General features: G+C 43.3%; 2 protein-coding genes across 15 annotated transcripts; one reads left to right on the forward strand and one right to left on the reverse strand.

The window, feature by feature from the left end:
* Nucleotides 1-83: 83 nt before the first annotated feature.
* On the reverse strand, nucleotides 84-16,834 carry LOC6526711 (protein Aster-B). Of its 14 annotated transcripts, none has more exons than XM_039370857.1 (12): nucleotides 16,165-16,834; nucleotides 11,159-11,464; nucleotides 10,521-10,974; nucleotides 8,767-9,016; nucleotides 7,096-8,209; nucleotides 6,778-7,030; nucleotides 6,572-6,702; nucleotides 6,261-6,457; nucleotides 5,668-5,961; nucleotides 4,173-4,620; nucleotides 3,982-4,102; nucleotides 84-188 (listed from the first exon to the last, which is right to left on the reverse strand). In XM_039370857.1, the coding sequence occupies exons 1-12, from the start codon at nucleotides 16,461-16,463 to the stop codon at nucleotides 99-101; spliced, it is 3,957 nt and encodes a 1,318-aa protein (XP_039226791.1). In that variant the 5' UTR covers nucleotides 16,464-16,834; the 3' UTR covers nucleotides 84-98. The 14 variants fall into 14 exon arrangements, with proteins under 14 accessions (XP_039226791.1, XP_015053281.1, XP_015053283.1 ...); XM_015197795.3 differs by lacking the exon at nucleotides 84-188 and adding an exon at nucleotides 1,723-3,006 and having other exon boundaries at nucleotides 16,165-16,833; XM_015197797.3 differs by lacking the exon at nucleotides 84-188 and having other exon boundaries at nucleotides 1,723-4,102; nucleotides 8,767-9,013; nucleotides 16,165-16,833.
* On the forward strand, nucleotides 675-1,663 carry LOC6526710. The gene has a single exon (XM_002087777.3). The coding sequence runs from the start codon at nucleotides 783-785 to the stop codon at nucleotides 1,467-1,469; it is 687 nt and encodes a 228-aa protein (XP_002087813.1). The 5' UTR covers nucleotides 675-782; the 3' UTR covers nucleotides 1,470-1,663.
* Nucleotide 16,835: the final 1 nt, after the last annotated feature.

Genomic DNA, 16,835 nt, shown 5'->3' on the forward strand with positions numbered 1-16,835 from the left:
GTAGCCTAGTTGTACTTACCGCCAATATAAAATCCATATATATAGTATGTAGAAACTTGCTTTCCTACATCGAAGAACCGCTGAAAGGCCCCCGAATTTCACAAATTGTTCCTGATTTTTATGCGGTTTAATGAACTTGAACTCTTATCAGTCAGGTTGGCTTTCTTGATATTGCCCAGAAGAGAGAGCTGTAATGCAACAAAAGAAGCGGAATAAACAAAGTCGGCGATCTTACTCATTCCATGCGGCGTCATGTGAATTTATTTTAGGATTTTGAACTTGGTCGAGTTGGGAAATAAAGCAGGGCTATCGAAATTGGGTCGCCATTTTTTCGTTAGTCTGCGTCACTTAGAATTAATATCAGAAAGCGACATTTTTTGTAAGTAAGAACTCTAACACACATTTTAAAGGCTAAAAAAATCGTTGAACTTTATGTTACTCAAAAAATGTACCAGTAAAACGTTTGCAATACGTTACTTATGATTTTAAAAGTACACCCCTAGAAGTATGCCAATATTTTTTCAGCTTTTGGAAGTGTAATTTTCACTTTCTATATATGTATAGTAAGTAAGTTTACAGCTTAAAAATTTTTTTCAACAATTACGAAGTTTTATGGTCTCAAACTTGCTTTAAAACTTTCCTCCCGAATTCATCACATCACATATTCATGGGGAAATCATTTCCTGGCAACCCGATTAGCTTGTAGTCCTCCAAACGCCATTACACTTTTATCACTAAACATTTCAAAGAATTTTTCAAACTTTTACCCCGTTTTAAACAAGATGACGTCCATGCTGGATACGCCGATAGTTTCCATCTTCGATTTGATGGTGGAACGGCACATAAGGCTGCGCGAGGAACTGAAAGACGCGGTCACAAATGGGACTACACCAACTCGTCGTCCAAAAGCAGAACGTGGAGCAGCCGACGGAAAGAAATCACTTCCTAAACCCAAACCAAGTCCAATGAAGTGGCCCTTGCCAGAAGAACCTGAATTCATGTCTCCGACACCGGCAAATGCCATCACTGCCGCGCATTTGACCAAGAAACATACTACCCTCAAGATCCAGCCACCGATCGAGAAGGAGGTGATCAAGAAACTGGTGGAGAAGATGTCCAATGGACCTGGCAAGACCAGGACCGTGACCCCCAGGCACACCCAGTCCAGCAAGAAGACCAGTGCCAAGTCCTCCAAGACGGTGGTCATAGCCCCTCGGAGAAGGAAAGTAGCCGGGCAAGGATCATTTCGCGTCAAGCCCAAGCTCAGCAAGACCAGTTCCACTCAGCTGAAGCGGACGCCTCTTTCTGCAAGAAGAACAGAAGCTGCGGCTAAGGATGCCAGTCCACAGGGCAAAACCAAGACCAAGAAGAACTCGACTGAGAGGACGGGTCCACAGATGCGAAATACCAGGTCAGTAGATCCCCTCGGCAATGCAGACGCTCCTGTCTCGAAGCGATGGCGTCTTTAGAAGCGATATATCCGTAGATTTTCATTCGTTCAATCTAATTAAATTTGCACCAAGTAATGAACAACTTTATATCACAGTGATCCCTCATGTGATGGACCGCACTGAATCCCACATGAAGGCGATCAAAATTGGAAATGTACATAACTGCGGTTTGTCTAGTTTCTATACATGAATAAAAAATATATTAAAATGAATTACAATTAAATGCAATAGATTCAATTAAACGGGAATTAAATTAAACCCATGAGAACCCTTATAATTTAGTGCCCATTCATCAAATTAAGGCGGTATTTTTTTATTTTTATTTATTTGGTTTTATAATAAATTAGAATTTTCATTGCTGCAGCTTAACATTCGGTTTCTTATTCTTGTATGTTCTGCTTAATAAGCCTAACTTGTGACACAGATTGTAAGCCAATTTTGCTAGGGCCCAAATTAATTTGACGAGAGTTAGTTTTTAGAGTGGCATTAACCAACTTATAAATTTTGTTAGCTTAAATCTAAATGTATTTTCTTAATTATTCCAGTTTAGATTTCTCTTCTCTTCACATTCAATTCGCACAAGTTTCTGTTTTTTCTAGCTTTTGCTTTGTTTATTTCTGCTCTCGTACTTTAAAATGCAACTACTACAGACTAACAATACTTGGCCATATATACGGTTCATATATATAGTGTATATAGAGTACGCAGTTACTGGCCTTAGCTCTGACTTGCGATTTAGATTAAATAGTTTGAAGCATCTTGTTTCTGATTTTTGTATTGGTATTGGTATCAGTATCAGTATCAGTATCGGTATCGTCTGTAAACGGGCGCCAAAAATCGAAAAGGGTAAAGAGTTGGAAGGAGTTATACAAAAGAACGAAAACATTGCTCACAATTGTTTCGATTGGTTTTACAAAAATATTGTACACAATAAGTATTTTGTATAATCGCTTTTATCAAATTTCCCCTAGCCATGGACTGGCAATTATGTTATAGTTATAATTATAGTTATAGTTATATACTCTCCAGTTTGCCAGTTTTGCGCTTGCTCGACATGTAAATGAATTTTCTAAAACAAAAATTCAGGGCGCTCTCTCTTGATTTGTTTCGGTTTTTGGTATGTTTTGTGAGATATGAAATACTTGAGGATTTGTAGATACATTTGTCTGAAGCAAAGCCAAGCAAACAGGTGCTACACGTAAATGCCGTGATAAAAACAAAACAATTGCCCTAATCTAACTAAAATGCAGCTACTTAGATCATAAATTACACTGCGCTTTTCTTACCATTAAAACATAATCGTAAATATGTATACAAACTTATTGGTTTGTGTTCTTAATTTCTTTTCAAAGTGTGTTGGGTTTGTGACTAAATGTTAATTGAATTTTAAATTCATTTTCAGATTTTTTGGTGGCTTTGCTCTTGGCCCAAAAAAACGTTTTTGGGTGTTTTGCTAACTTGTCGAAGACAATTGGATTGGACTCATTTTACTTGCACATTTTGTTAAATAATTTTACTGCTAGCGTACAATGATTTCAGCCAAAGTTCTTTCAGTCTGAAAAACAAAAGGTATTTGAGTAAAACGGGTTTAAAGCAAACTTATGTTCTCCACATAAAAAGCGTTGTACAGGGAAGCATCCAAGATACAAATTAGTCAAACATAAAATGGGTTAGGTGAGAGTGAATGAGTACTTTCTACAAGGGTAAATACAAAAATTAAAAATTACTTACAAAAATACAGGGTTTTAACAGTGAGTTTGTGTGGTGCCACGGGAATTGCTTCCCTATTCTTCATTCTGAATATTAAAATTTTGTTTGGGATTTTCAATACAATTTCAATCGTTAGTCATGATACATAAACTGTGCTGGCCTTGAGTTTGCTCTACGGGATACAGGACTTATATCTAAAGAACACTCAATTCTGCTTGAGATAGATGTTGGAAAACATAGAGTAAACCTTGATTGGGATACATGAATGTTCAACATTAACCTGCCTATTCAGTGTCAGAGGATGTGCTTCTTAATCCGAGAGAGAAGAACATGCACAATTTGGGGTTTTGTGTATTGCTAACTAGGAGATCAGTAACAAATGCCCGCTGGTGCAGTGCGTTTCAAAACTTTCAGACCGTTTCATTTGCTCGTATGGAGAGTAAAGTTGGCGGTAGTAAGTAATAAAAACAAAAACATTAAATGCAAATAGAAAACAACCTAGGTTCTTAAATAAAAAACTAATGTATCCAGTAAAAATTCATATTCATTCATAACGCTGACGACGTTAATTGGAGTCATTAAATCTGCCCTGCAGTTATGAAACGCGTTGCAAGTATACATGTGTGTGTGTGGTAGTGAGTGTTAAAGTTACAATTAGTTGTCGCTCTTGCTGTTTTTGCCGAAGTCTCTGATTGCTGCTGTTAATCACCGCCTAATGAGATGCTTAGAATTCAGTGCGCCCCGCCATCGACATCGACATCGACTCGATGCTCTGACGCAGGTGGCTATCGTTGGTGATCTTTTCGCAGACAATGCTCACCTTTTTCAGCAGCTCGATGGCAGTTTGGAGCACCTGTTGCCACTTGTGCCACTCATTCTCGTGCGCCATCTCCTGGTCGCGCAGCAGTTCCAGCCATTCCTGATTCGTGCTCGGCAGCTCACTGAAACGGGCAGAGGACCATTTGCATACAATTAAATCTTATTTGGCCATCAGTATTGATTTGGACTCACCTCAAGGCCGCCAAACTGGGCATGCGGGCCCGCCGATTGAGATCCACGTCAATGCGTTCCTCCAGCCTCCAGAGCTTAAGTAATAATATCACATTTAATGCCAGCATCAAGCACAGCAAGAGTATAACCAACAACCACAAGCCCTTGTGTCTAAGTCTGTGACCCTGTGACCCATGACCCGTTGCCAGAGGCTGGCCGTCGCCGCCGCCCAGATGCAACTGCTGCTGCTGTAGGTGCTGCTTGTGCGGCTGTAGGTGGTGATGGTGCATTTGCTGCTGGTGGTGGAGCTGCTGCTGCTTGCCGCCCTCGAGCAGCAGCGGATGACCGGCGGCGGCGCCGACTGCCGCCCCAGGAATGCTACCCGCGGACAGCATTTGGGTCTCCAGGGGATCACCGGCTGGGGCCGGACCAACTGCCTCCTCCAGAGGGCGAATTTGGGTGGCGGTACCTGCGGAGAAACGGGGACGAGCGAAGGAATGGCAGATGGTACGGTTAGAAATCAAACCATTCGAACGGAAGAGTAGAAATGAACATAGGCTGGCAACAAAATCACAACATTAAGAGCACAACAAAATATAAATGACTAGTAAATAAATGAAACTGCAATAAAAAGCAAGTGAATTAGGTACATGATTAGGTCTAGCAATCGTCACAGGAGAATTTATATAAAATAAGAGACACATTATCATTAAAGTGGAACAACTCCAGAAAAGTTTGCATTACCAGTAGATAATTTGGTATACAAAGAATCAAGCTTTGTGGTGAAAAAAATTTTTGCAAGAAATTTAGTGAATAACATTATACGTTTTCTTCAATGAAATTATTACACGAACCAAATTGGAATTTGTTAAAGCTTCGTCAAGTTCTTGTGACTTAGTTAAGCGTAAATAAATTATGAACTAGAAGGGGCCAAAACTTTAAGCGAAAAATGAGCGAAGCCTTATCGAAACTTGATAAAGCAATTAAAAGTAATCATTACCAGGAAAAAATTATTAGATTAAAAAAAGGAAGCATTTCAAAGGAAGGTTAATATAAGTGAAATCGATTTATGACCCGCAACCTATATCACACGTGCTCTCTGCCACTGCCAGCTGTGGTGCCTCTTATCAATTCGGCTAAGCAGCTGCAGAATGTATATTTCAAGTTAAGTCTAATCGAATTCAGAGAACGATATAATTCCCTTTTTAAATCAAAAATCCCTCTATATATAGTTTCCAAAAATCATTTCTAAGCCTTCGCTTCTTGGTTGAGAGACCACCTAATGAGCTGATAACTTTTGTAACTAATAACTTATTTTCTTGGATAAAGTGAAAATTAATTGAAGATTCCTTCAATATGTTAAGCTGAAGTTTGAAATTCTCAATAGACAATTAGATACACATATGAAAAGTGACTGATCTATTAAATTTCTTTTTAGTACTCTGTGCATCATAGACAGACACAATTCCTCTGTGACAATTGCAAGGCAGAAATGATCCAAATATTTAAGCTATACCTCTGCTGGACTGCAGTAGAGCCTTACGGTGATGCCAGTGATGAGGATGCTGGTGATGATGGGGAAGCAGAGGCTGATGATGGTGGGAGTGCCTGGGTTCGTGATGATGATGCTGACTACCGTGGTGATGGTGATGATGATGGTGCATGTGCATGTGCTGGTGCTGATGCTGTTCCTGCTGATGGGAATGTCGCGACTCTTGGATGCTGTCATTGTCCGTACTTGTGGCTGTATGGAGGGCACCTGTCGTGATGGAGGTGGTCGACGTGGATGTGGCGGATTGCTGATTCATGCCTGAGATGTATGTTGATTGTAGCTGGATGTTGCTTTTGATTCTTAACGAGTTGTTTGATGTTTATTGTGAGCATGCGTGCGTTTTGGTGTGGTTAGAAGAAGCAATGGCAATTGGCATTGGCAGTTATTTTCGAATTCTAACTCTGATTTTTTTTTTATATGTTCATTACAATATTAGAAAGAAATTGCTTTGCTTTGCTGCTGTATTTGCTGTTTTTGTTTTTGTTTTTGTTGTTCTTGTTGTTGTGGTTGTTGCATTGTAGTTAATTGGTTACTGGGACTAGAGTCGCAATGCTTACCTCTCCTCGGCCTCCGTCCCTTTCCCTTGGCAGGTGGAATGCAGGTCTCGCTCTGGAGCGCATGCAATTGGGCGCCAAAGAAGTCCTCCAGGCCCGCCCACGTGTTCTTCTCAATGAAGCCCTTGACCACGCCCCAGATCGACTTCTTGTACTTGATCTGGGTGTGAATTGAGAGCATAGTGTGATCATCGACAGTTCTGTGAAACGGAATATGAAAGCCAATTAGAAAAGATTAAAGTTGAGTGACTTCTGTGCACCGTTCATCAAGTGGCTAGTTATCATCGTCAACTGCAAGATGATGGATGACTCACCTGGCCAGGCAGAAGTGTATGAGCACACTGAAACTGTCCGCGTATGGAATGCCTGCATTAACACTATTTACGTCTATGGAATACAGTTCGCCCGGTTTGCTACACTCTCGCTGCGTTTGGTACTCGGTTACCTAAAGGTAATCAATATATGCATTTGACAGTCAGTTTATTTGAACGTTTCTATTTTGAGCGCAATGCACATTCACCTTTGAGGTCTTGGGTCCCACAGAGGCGGCCAATTGAACGGTGACGTTCACTGTGCGCACTTGCAGGCCCTCCTCGTTCTTGGTCCACTCGCCCAACACGAGGTCCGTTGACTTGCGCATGGCATGGAAGTCAGTTATGAATTTGGACTTGCTGAACAGTAGATTAAACAAGGTGTCCACGTTAATTGGCAGAATGGTGTGCACGATCTGGCGGCCCTCGTGCGTCGAAGTGCACTCTGTGGTGGGCACAAATCTAAGCGGGCGATGAAAGGAGTTAGATGTGTTAGATGTGATCTACACTTGACACCTCAAACTTACGGCAAATTGTTCTCCTCGGAATCAGACGAGTCGGATACATCTGTGGGCACACTCTCGGCAGCATTTTTGCCCTCCTCGCGTTGGCGATGCATTTTTCCCAGCTTTCGCTTTATCTCCAGCTTGGACTCCAATGATCCTGACCCGGAACTGGCACTGGCCTGTGATTGGGCTGCTGTTGCAGCCGCCACTGCGGCCGAGTTAGAAACCGTACTAACCTTCTTCTCCGCACTCATTTTGTCGCTGCCACTGCCGCTGGCTGCCGCCGTATTTGAACCCGACAGAGAACCCGATCCGGAGCCAGAGCCCGTGTGATTGGCAATGGTGGAGGAGGAGGCAGTGGTGGAGCCCGCTGTGCTGCTGCTGCTGGCGCTGGGAGCGCTCATGGTGACGCTCACCGACTGCTCCGCCGGTTTCACGGAGCTAAGTGTCAGCTCCTTGGCATTCTGTTTCATCTTCTTGTTCAATTTGCGAGAGCTCTCCCTGGTCTTATTGTTATCCGATCCGCTGGCCGAGGCGTTGGCCGATGACTTGGAGGAATTGAAGAAATATTTCGTCTTCGACTTGCGGGGGGCAGAGGCACGGACGCCGCCGCCGCTGCTGGCACTGCTGTTTCCGCTCTGGGGGAGCAGGGGATTCGACTGGTTGGATTGGTTCGACTGTTGCGACTGGCGCTGCGAGTTGCTATCGTCATCGATGGCCGTCTGGAAGTCGAAGTCCGGCTCGTTGTCGTTGTTCAGCGTGGGATCAATGTAGTCCTCGTCGTCGGTGGTCAGGCCCAGCTCGTCGCCGTAGCAGGTGTGCACATGTTTCCAAATCTCCTGTGGCGAAAACTGCTTGTTCATCAGCGTGTTCTGCCAAACGCGGAAGAGCATCAAGAAGCTCTTGTCGCGCGAGGTGAACGTGGCAAAGAAGTACTTGTCCTTGCCGCTGGATATCGAAATGGCATTCGGTATGACCAGTGCTGTCTTCTCCTTGGTAATGGCCGTCACATCCTTCCACTTGATGCTCAAGTACGTCTCCCAGCTGAAGATGTTCGCGTGGAAGCAGACGTAGTTCTGCGACACATACAGTCGGCCCTGGACCAGAATGTCGCGTTGTAGGGCACACGAGTAGTCTGCGGAAGAAGATAATCACTTGAGTCAATTGCTTTAATTAAGTCGGGTTTTATTAACGGGAATTCATTGATGATTACACTTCTTAGTTCATTTATCTGAGTAAAAGAACACCGTAGAACACTGCCATACAAATTTAGAATAATTATTCTGGATTTTATAATGCTAAACTGCATGAGGCGTTGAATATGTCTCTACTGAATATTAATTTCATACAAAGTATGAATGCATTTTTGTCACAAATAAGCTTTGTTATTTAAGTCATATTTTATTGCTCATTATTTTCCAAAATGGCGCGGCAAAGGCTTCATTATGAATCAGAAAGGTATATTTTTGTGTTTAAAGGGTAAATCGTGGATAACTACGTTATATAGACTCGCCTAACAATGAAATGGAATGTAAGTACTTATGAAATCGTTACGCATTTGCAAAGTTTGCCTCTAAAGGAGCTCATGAATATAATTACCTTTATCGGACTGAATCTGCATGTGACTGATTTCATTAAATGAAAAACAAAGGTAATCATTGTGGGCTGCTACCCGGCCTATACAAAACTCACCCACAATCAGGCGCTCGTCGTTGGGCACGTCCTTGAAGAGCTTCTTGAAGTCCTCCGCGCGCGACTTGTAGTTGGGATAGATGACGTTGTACCAGGACTTCTTTTTGGCCCGCTCCGAGAGCCGCGACGGCTTGGCCGGCTTCTCGTTGGAGGTGGAACTGCTGCTGGTCACCTGTTGCTCCCGGTCGACGCGCAGCAGGCTCAGCTCGTGCTGGGTGAGATCGCTCAGCCGGTGCTGCGAGATGTCCTGCTGGGAGACAAGCGAGAGGGAGAGCTGATCAAATACCATAAGGAGTTCCATTTATTGCGGACTGCGGTTGCGTGTGCAAACATTTTAGATCTAAATGGATCGCGCCACGCAGTTTGGTATCGTTACCTATGGCTTTTTGGCCACCTGTTTGCACCAACACTCTATATGTTGACTCTTTTTTTTACGGGTGATTCACGCCCATTCGCAGGAAAGTCTCTTTGGCCAGGTGTTTGGTGTTACTTCTTATCACCCCACACACGCTTGTTGTTCGTTTACGACCCCCAATTATTTACACAAAGTTCGCTGCAATGCTTGATATTAGTCTGTTTTTTTTTTTCTATCTCTATATTCGCGCTGAGACGCTTCGTCGCTTGTCGAATTCTAATTTGCCATTGCCAGGCGGGCAAACGTCAATGGAAGAGCTCCGCCGCACACGAATCGTTATCACTACTGGCCGATTGGCCGGAAAAAGCTTGGACCTAAAACATTTATGTAGGGAGCTGGAGCTTTCGCATCGAAGGGTGATTCTAATCGGCTGTCCCTCGATGGGGTGAGAGGTGAGGTAACTACACACACACACAGTGACACTTGCTGCTTATCGGACGGACAGCAAGTAGACTAGATTGGACTGCTAGATGGCCAATATGGGGCCCATTAATCCAAATAGCCCTTGTCGATCTGTCGGCCCAACTGGCTATCTGTGCGGCTTTCTATCTGTCAATCGCCTGATCGATTGATCGCCGCTTCGAGTGCCTCTAATTTGATTCGAACACTTGGCTCCACCAATTTCACACCTTTTTCGGGGCGTGTGTAGTGGCTAATGGGCAAAATAAACAAACGGCGAGTATTGAAAGCTCACCGCGCTATTCCACCAAACTCGAAATAGTCAGGGTTTCTTGACTAGCCCTTTGCACTCATATAGATACGCAGAAGGGTTGACATTGGTTCATTTGAACTTGAACATACGTACTTCACGATAAATCCTCTAATTATTAAGATCAACAATAAACACACAATCTATGGGTTCTCCAATTTTATCAACTCGAAAGTTTCAAAAACGAACATTCTCAGAATGCAAATGCCATTAATAGTATATGTCATCAATTTAAAAATATATATTCGGAAGTCACTCCCTACTTTGTGCAAACCTACTTTTTATGATGCCTAGCCCAACACAGTTTATAAACCCATCAAAAGAAGGCTACATAAACCTTGAAATATCCACGCTCACTGGTGAAAAAAATGGCATTTAAAAACAGCTCAACTGGTGTACCAGTAAGTTGCAAGTAAAGAATTCTTAGAAAATTTAAGTGGTGTGTAATAAATATCTTATCGCTTAAAAACTAGAAACTGACCGACTTGGCATGACTCATTGCATGGTAACGTAAAGCGGAAATATCTATTCAAATCGTATGCAAATGGTAAGAAAGCAAAGCAGCGACATGCACTTGAAAGTGGCGCCTGATCTTGCCCTAAATCCCATACGCTGGCCATGCCAACTCACCTCATCGCGTCCGCTGCTGGATGTGGATAGCTTTGCCTGGCTGGCCTTGCCCTTAGAGCTGGTGGAGCTCTTGCGACTGCTGGGACTGTCGCCTGGAGCAGCAACGCCGTTGGAGTCGACGCCCTGCGACTGTTGTGGCTGATCCCGCGGGGAATCGCTGGACACAATGTTAATGCTCGGTGTGGCGCCGACACTAGAGATTGAGCCAGGACTAGTGGAAGAGGTGGCCTGGACTAAACGGAGGACGCTGCCGTTGGACTCATTGGCACCTGGAGCTGCAGCAGCTGATGGCGATGCGCCGGCTGCGGTGGAAGCGATCTGTTTGGAGGACGTCGATATGGAGACGCTGCTCTGCTCAAAGCTGCCGGCAGCTTCCTGAATGGTCAGGAGTTTGGTGCTTAGACTGCTGTTTGTGGTGCTCGTTATTGTGATCTCCTCGGTAATCGAATCGCGCCTGTGAATGGCAAAAAGGAAACGAGATTAGCAAGGACTCAAGTGGTCACCCCGAACTACTGCTACGTTGATTAAATGGAAAAACTCTTGAACTAGGCATGCAAATTTGGAAGGATTGATGAGTTCTCTTACGGAATTGGACCAAGGCCTGGCTGGAGAGTTTCCGGAGCACTGATCCCACCTACCTGTCGCCACCATTGCTACCAGGCGCCTCCGCCTGCTTCTCCTCCTCCGGCTGCGATTGCTGCTGGAGATTCTCGGGATTCTCCTGATCCCTGAGTGCCAGCTGGCACTGTGACGGCGATTGAGACTGGATTTGTGGCTGGAGCTGGGTGTGTGTCTGTGTCTGTGACTGGAGCTGATCGGGCTGGGTGGTCTCGGGTATCATGTTGGCATTGGCAGGGGTTTTACTACTGCTCGAACTTTCGGCAGTCGTAGCGATTATGGTTACACTTGATGTTGTTGGGTTGGTTTTATCACTATCTTTAATCCTACAATAAAATGCATATATAAACAAATCAAAATAACGAATGCCAAATTAAAACTCATGCCCAGGACGATGGAACAACGGGAGCAACTAAATAGGTCTGGTAAGTCCAACAAAATACTTAAATCCAAACAAATCTAATCGAGGAAGTGGGAGTGGGAAGTGGGTCTGACTCCAAAATCTACAGTTCCATCTACAGAATTTATAGCTTGCCAGAGCCATTGCAACATTTCCCACAACAATTGTGGGCGATGAAACTCGAAACTATTCAATTAAGACCAATGGCACTTGTATATGTTTTCAGTGTTTTATTGTTTTGGGATTGGGTATACAACAAATCACCGGACAGAGTCCTTAACACCAAACAAAATAAAGTCTTGCAGATTGCAGATTTCAACTAAATCAGATTTTGAATCAAGCACAGGTGGTTCCACTTCACTTGCACGCATTTCAGCAGCTACCATATAATTTATTATTCCAAGTAGATAAAGGTTTAAAAGTAGAGACAGTCGCGATTACTTTCACAGCCAATGGTGCATAAATATAGGAAGGCGTTGAGGAGACCTCTAATCACCAGTAGCAGTAAAAGTGCCTCAGTTACATTGTATTCTTATTGTTCGTTTCTAAGAACTCAATGGGATTTCAAAGTGTTTTGCTACAGCCGCAGTTATGGGCCACTTGCAAGAGTTCAACGGCTAATCCGCCCAGTGCTTCTGGCAATTAACAAAGAACCATTAATGTTTCCGCAGCACAATCTATGGCTTTAGTCACCACTTTGATAAGAAGGCCGCAGATGGTAAATGCGACAATTGTCAATTGGCTTGTTAGAAGATATTGTAGCCTCTTAACTGATCGCTGGCTTAAGTAATTTCGTTTGAAAATAATTTCCCCTAATTGTTCACATTGTTGATAGCACCACACGAGAAACTATTTGGGATACTTTGCCGGGATCTTTCCGTACCACTTAACCCGGTCTTTTCGACTTTTTCGCAACGTTCGCCTCAGCATTTTTGACACGTTCATATACGTTATATGTAATTCTCAATTAGACGTGCTCTCGCCTCAGTGGGCTGCGACGGAATGGTGTACCAATTGCCATTAAACGATTGTAATCAATTCTATTGTGCCCTACTCTTTCTCTCGGTGTGGGTGTGTGTCTGTGTGTGTGTGTGTGTGTGTGTTGTTGTTGTGCCACACAATTGTTATTATTTTCTTAATACTTGCGCGTATATTCGCATATTCGTATACTACGCTGATAAGAGCGATAAGATACTCTGACTCTGGCATTAAGCTTTACTGTAGCGATTAGTGTGGCTGGGGAAAAGCTCTGTTAACCTGAATTTGTTTAAACAATAAGGGGTAAGCCCATTTAGCCCGAAACTGTTTACCGCATGCACTTTGCAACATTTTCAGCGAAACATCTGCTTATTAAAGAGCAACTGAACTCGGAACCCATCAAATTCGATGTATGTAAATTGAGCCGTGACTTAATCAGCTTTAATGATTTTTTAAGCTTTTTAAGTTCCCCAGCACTCGAGAGTAGCAATTGCAATACGAACGCCCTTTAATAGTCGCCTCAAAGATAATCGACCTTATCAGAAAGTTTTCCCTCAAGGACAGCAAAGTCTTTGTCTCCACTATTTACAGAAGTTACAGCAAATAGCAAGTTAATACAGCAGATTCTAGATCTATAGTTTGCATAGAGATCGAGATCAACTCAACTGAAACATTCCTTATCTCGAAGTTCACTTCAAGTTCAGGAAAATATGCATACTTGCGCGAATGGAGCGCATTTTGAATAATTTGCGAATCGAGTAAACAAAGTGTCGCAAACGCCATTTAATGATGATTCGCACTCATTAAACAACGAGTTTGTAGTCATAATTGCTGAAAGTCAGCTACAATGTGTGAAAGATCAGAGATAATGTAATGCCCTATAATTTGTATATAGATTTAATACCATGTGCTAAAGGGGAGTTCAGAAATTGTGACGACCAACCGAGATAGGAATCGAAAAAACAAAATACTCGAATGATTGAGGTTTTTGAAATAATTACTTTCAAACAGGAAACAATACGCAATTACATACCATTATTATTGACGTAATTGTTTGGGAAGAAAATTCTTGGAAAGTGGAAAACATGCCAGCTGAGCTACTCGTGATTAGTGCTAAAAATAGCTTCCACAAACGGCATTTTAGTTAAATAACAAAGATAATTTACTAGACATATTTAGGGGCGTCTAATCCTATGGTTAGTTTTTATATTCAGCAAAGGCAAAACAAACGATAATTTCCTAAATTAAATAAGATAAATGCCCAGGAAGTTTTCGCTGACTGAATTTTAAGTTGTATGCGTAAAACTTGGCATTGTTTATAAAATGTGGGACTAACATATACGAGTATATGCGAGTTTATCAATGGGAAATATCATTCTGAATTCAGCATTCTACGCAATTACCGATATACTGTGCATCAATTATTGCTACAGACCGCAGGTAATCATTACGATTGCAGTTGCAATTGCAATTGCAATGGCACCGCCTGGGAGCTTGAATAATAGATACTCCTGCCCCTTGAACTTTGGCCTTCGGGGCCACCGAGTGCTCCATTGGTCAGGGAAGTAGGATTTAAAAGGCCACTGGCCACAAAAGGGAACTACATCAACACGAGTTCGTAATGGCTAAATCAGCAGCATAGGAACAATCGGCACACTCGGCACCTTTAGAACCAACTTGGAACCAACATGGAGAAAAATCAATAGTGTGGAGCGAACAAGTATTACATTTTTTTGCGCTTGGCCTTCTTTGCGTCCACATTCAGCGTTTTCCTCGGCGGCTTCTTTATTTCCTCCTTCGGCATCGGCTGGCTGGCTGTTTGTATTGTCCAAGCGAATCTATGTCATCGCTGCGAAACAGCCAAAATAACAAAAAAAAAGTGGCCAAAAGTGGCCAAGTCTGGTCTCGGCCAGCGCGAAAATGTGATGACGAAACGTAAACAGCGCAGAAATTATGCTTATTTTTAGCACCGCTCGGCGAAATGTCATTAATTTATGAACTATATTCCACACGCACACACACAAACGAAATCCAACGTTTTGTAGTTAATTATTTAATTAATTTTCCGTGTTTTGTTTTTACTCTCGATTGTCATTTGTTTGTTGGTTCGCTGGGTTGTTGTTTAAGGCACGCGATGGCGAGATATACGAAAACTGAATACTACTAGTATCGGAAAAGTGGGAGCTCGTGCCGGGCACGTCATCCCAGTTCGACGTTCCGATTTGCACTCAAGAGCCGTCGGTCGTCGAGAGTGTAGTGGCAGTGCCACCGGTTTCGCACTTTCTCGGGGTTGGAAAATCGCACCCACCGCTAGCAGACCTGTGCATACACTAGCCGTACTGTTTACCAACCTTATATCTTCCAAACCTGCCACCCAAAAGCCATTGCGAATGCATTTTCCGAGGGAAAAGCCTCCTACTGGGTATTCCAATAGTAAAATCCAGCCAAGGCCAATCGAAAATGCTCGAGTTTTACGTGGAAAACGCTTGAGTGCACAAAACACAAATTGTACATTTTGTTTGGTTTATATGAGCACAGTGGGCGCAAGAGCTGTGAAATGTGAAAGTCCTTGAAAATTGCTCAATAACTAGCTTAATGCTAGTCTTTAAAAATGCTACAAAATAAACCCTAAAAACCTTACTAAAAACAAGCGAAATGCCTGACTTTAGAGAGGTTACAGCCTGCAAGCGTAAGTTTAATTAAATCAACTGGCGAACACTTATCTTCTATTTAACTTATAATTTCAGAGAGTCGATAAACTTGTGAGAATCTCCGAAAACTTCCACTTGCTATTTAAATATAGCCATTGTTTATTTCGTTATCTGTTAATTAAGGCAACCATTTTTCCCCACTTTAAGTTCATTCACTAATTCAACTGATAACCAGCGCAGTGCGACGATGATAACCCAGACACATTGGCTCAGTTTTCCAGTGAAGAAAGCTGCTGTTTGTTTACTGGCTCTTTATTTTTACTTTAGCTGCTTAGCTGGCTGCCTCCTCCAGTGGCCAGAAAATCGATATCCCAGTGCGCCTTAACACAACGAAACGCAATGTACCTCTCCTTTCGGTGTTTCGGTGGGGCAACTGTTGCGCAATAAACGCAAATGCTATCACAATGCAAGAAGTAAGAGGTGTGGGGCAATTAGAATGGGGCAACCTGCTTTATCACAGATTTGGATGGGTTTTTTTTTTAACGGGGTGGTTAACTCAAACTGAAAGGAACAAAGAGGGGCTTATAAACGACATGCAATATGACTAGCAACGGGTTAAACATGCAAACCAGCGGGCAATCCTACACCTCAAATTAACGCGCTTAGCTCTTAGGTTTCTGTTGCACGGAAAGAAATCGGACCGAGGTTCCGCAGTGCCACAGCTAATACTTATATGTAAAATATATTTCCATCTCCTAGGATCACCTTGTTTCTAAGTAAAACGTTCAAGCATATACATTTCATTTCAATGGGGCGGCTTTCTACAGTCATTATACACAGGCACATTTTACATAGTTTACATAAGCGCTTTACTTTCTACACGAACACCTTCCAATTGGAACCAATTCGACCAATTTCTTTCCGTGCAGGGGCATTACTTTACGTTCTAGACTAGTGTCCGGGACGTGGTGGGCGTGCAGGGGGCGTGGCAACTCACATGGGCGTCGCATTTAGGCTGGCGGTGCGCTTGTGCTTGCCCTGCGAGGACGAGGGGCGATGGAAGAAGCTGTGGGCGGTGGCCAAGGACTTGGGCAGGGCACCCTGGCTGGAGGACTTGCGCAGGGAGGCGAAGCGCGAGGTGGATCCTAGTCCAAGTACCGATCCCGGTCCCGATCCCGATGCCGATACCGATCCTTGTCCGGAGCACGAGGAACTGGAGGCCAGCGAGGAGCTGGACGAGGAGGTGGAGGACTTGTGGTGCTGCTGTTGTGCCCGTTGCTGTGTGACAAAATGCATGACAACACGGCGAGGTGTGCCGCTCCTCCTTCCCCTTCCCCAGCTGTTCGTTGGTTGGATGGGGTTCACTTCTCGGTTTTGTTTATCGAGTCACCACCGTCGTTTATTTGTTTATTTCACCTATTTCTTTTATGTGGCACTTTTCGACGTCTGCGGAAGTCGTTTTTCATTCGATTTTTCAGCTGGTTTAATGGAGCACTATCACTGCTACGTTGCGTTTTCCACGGACATTCAGTTTCTGCACGGTTAAATGCGGTTTTTGATTTATTGGCGAATGAGATTCATGTGTAAATTCTGTTAAATTCGTCTGAACGGAGCGAATTATTCTTCACTTTTTGCGCATAAAAAGTAGGACCGCAAAGAAAATGGCTA

Source organism: Drosophila yakuba, chromosome 2L, assembly GCF_016746365.2.
Source record: "Drosophila yakuba strain Tai18E2 chromosome 2L, Prin_Dyak_Tai18E2_2.1, whole genome shotgun sequence".
Taxonomy (NCBI): Eukaryota; Metazoa; Arthropoda; class Insecta; order Diptera; family Drosophilidae; genus Drosophila; species Drosophila yakuba.

Excerpts from the sequence above, each read along its gene's own strand:
- LOC6526710 (XM_002087777.3), top strand. The coding sequence starts at position 783 with ATGACGTCCATGCTGGATACGCCGATAGTTTCCATCTTCGATTTGATG.
- LOC6526711 (XM_039370856.2), bottom strand. The coding sequence starts at position 16,463 with ATGCATTTTGTCACACAGCAACGGGCACAACAGCAGCACCACAAGTCC. Across the intron at positions 10,975-11,158 it reads GGTAGCAATGGTGGCGACAG|GCGCGATTCGATTACCGAGG; the intron begins GTAGGTGGGATC and ends TGCCATTCACAG. Across the intron at positions 4,621-5,667 it reads TCTACTGCAGTCCAGCAGAG|GTACCGCCACCCAAATTCGC; the intron begins GTATAGCTTAAA and ends GTTTCTCCGCAG.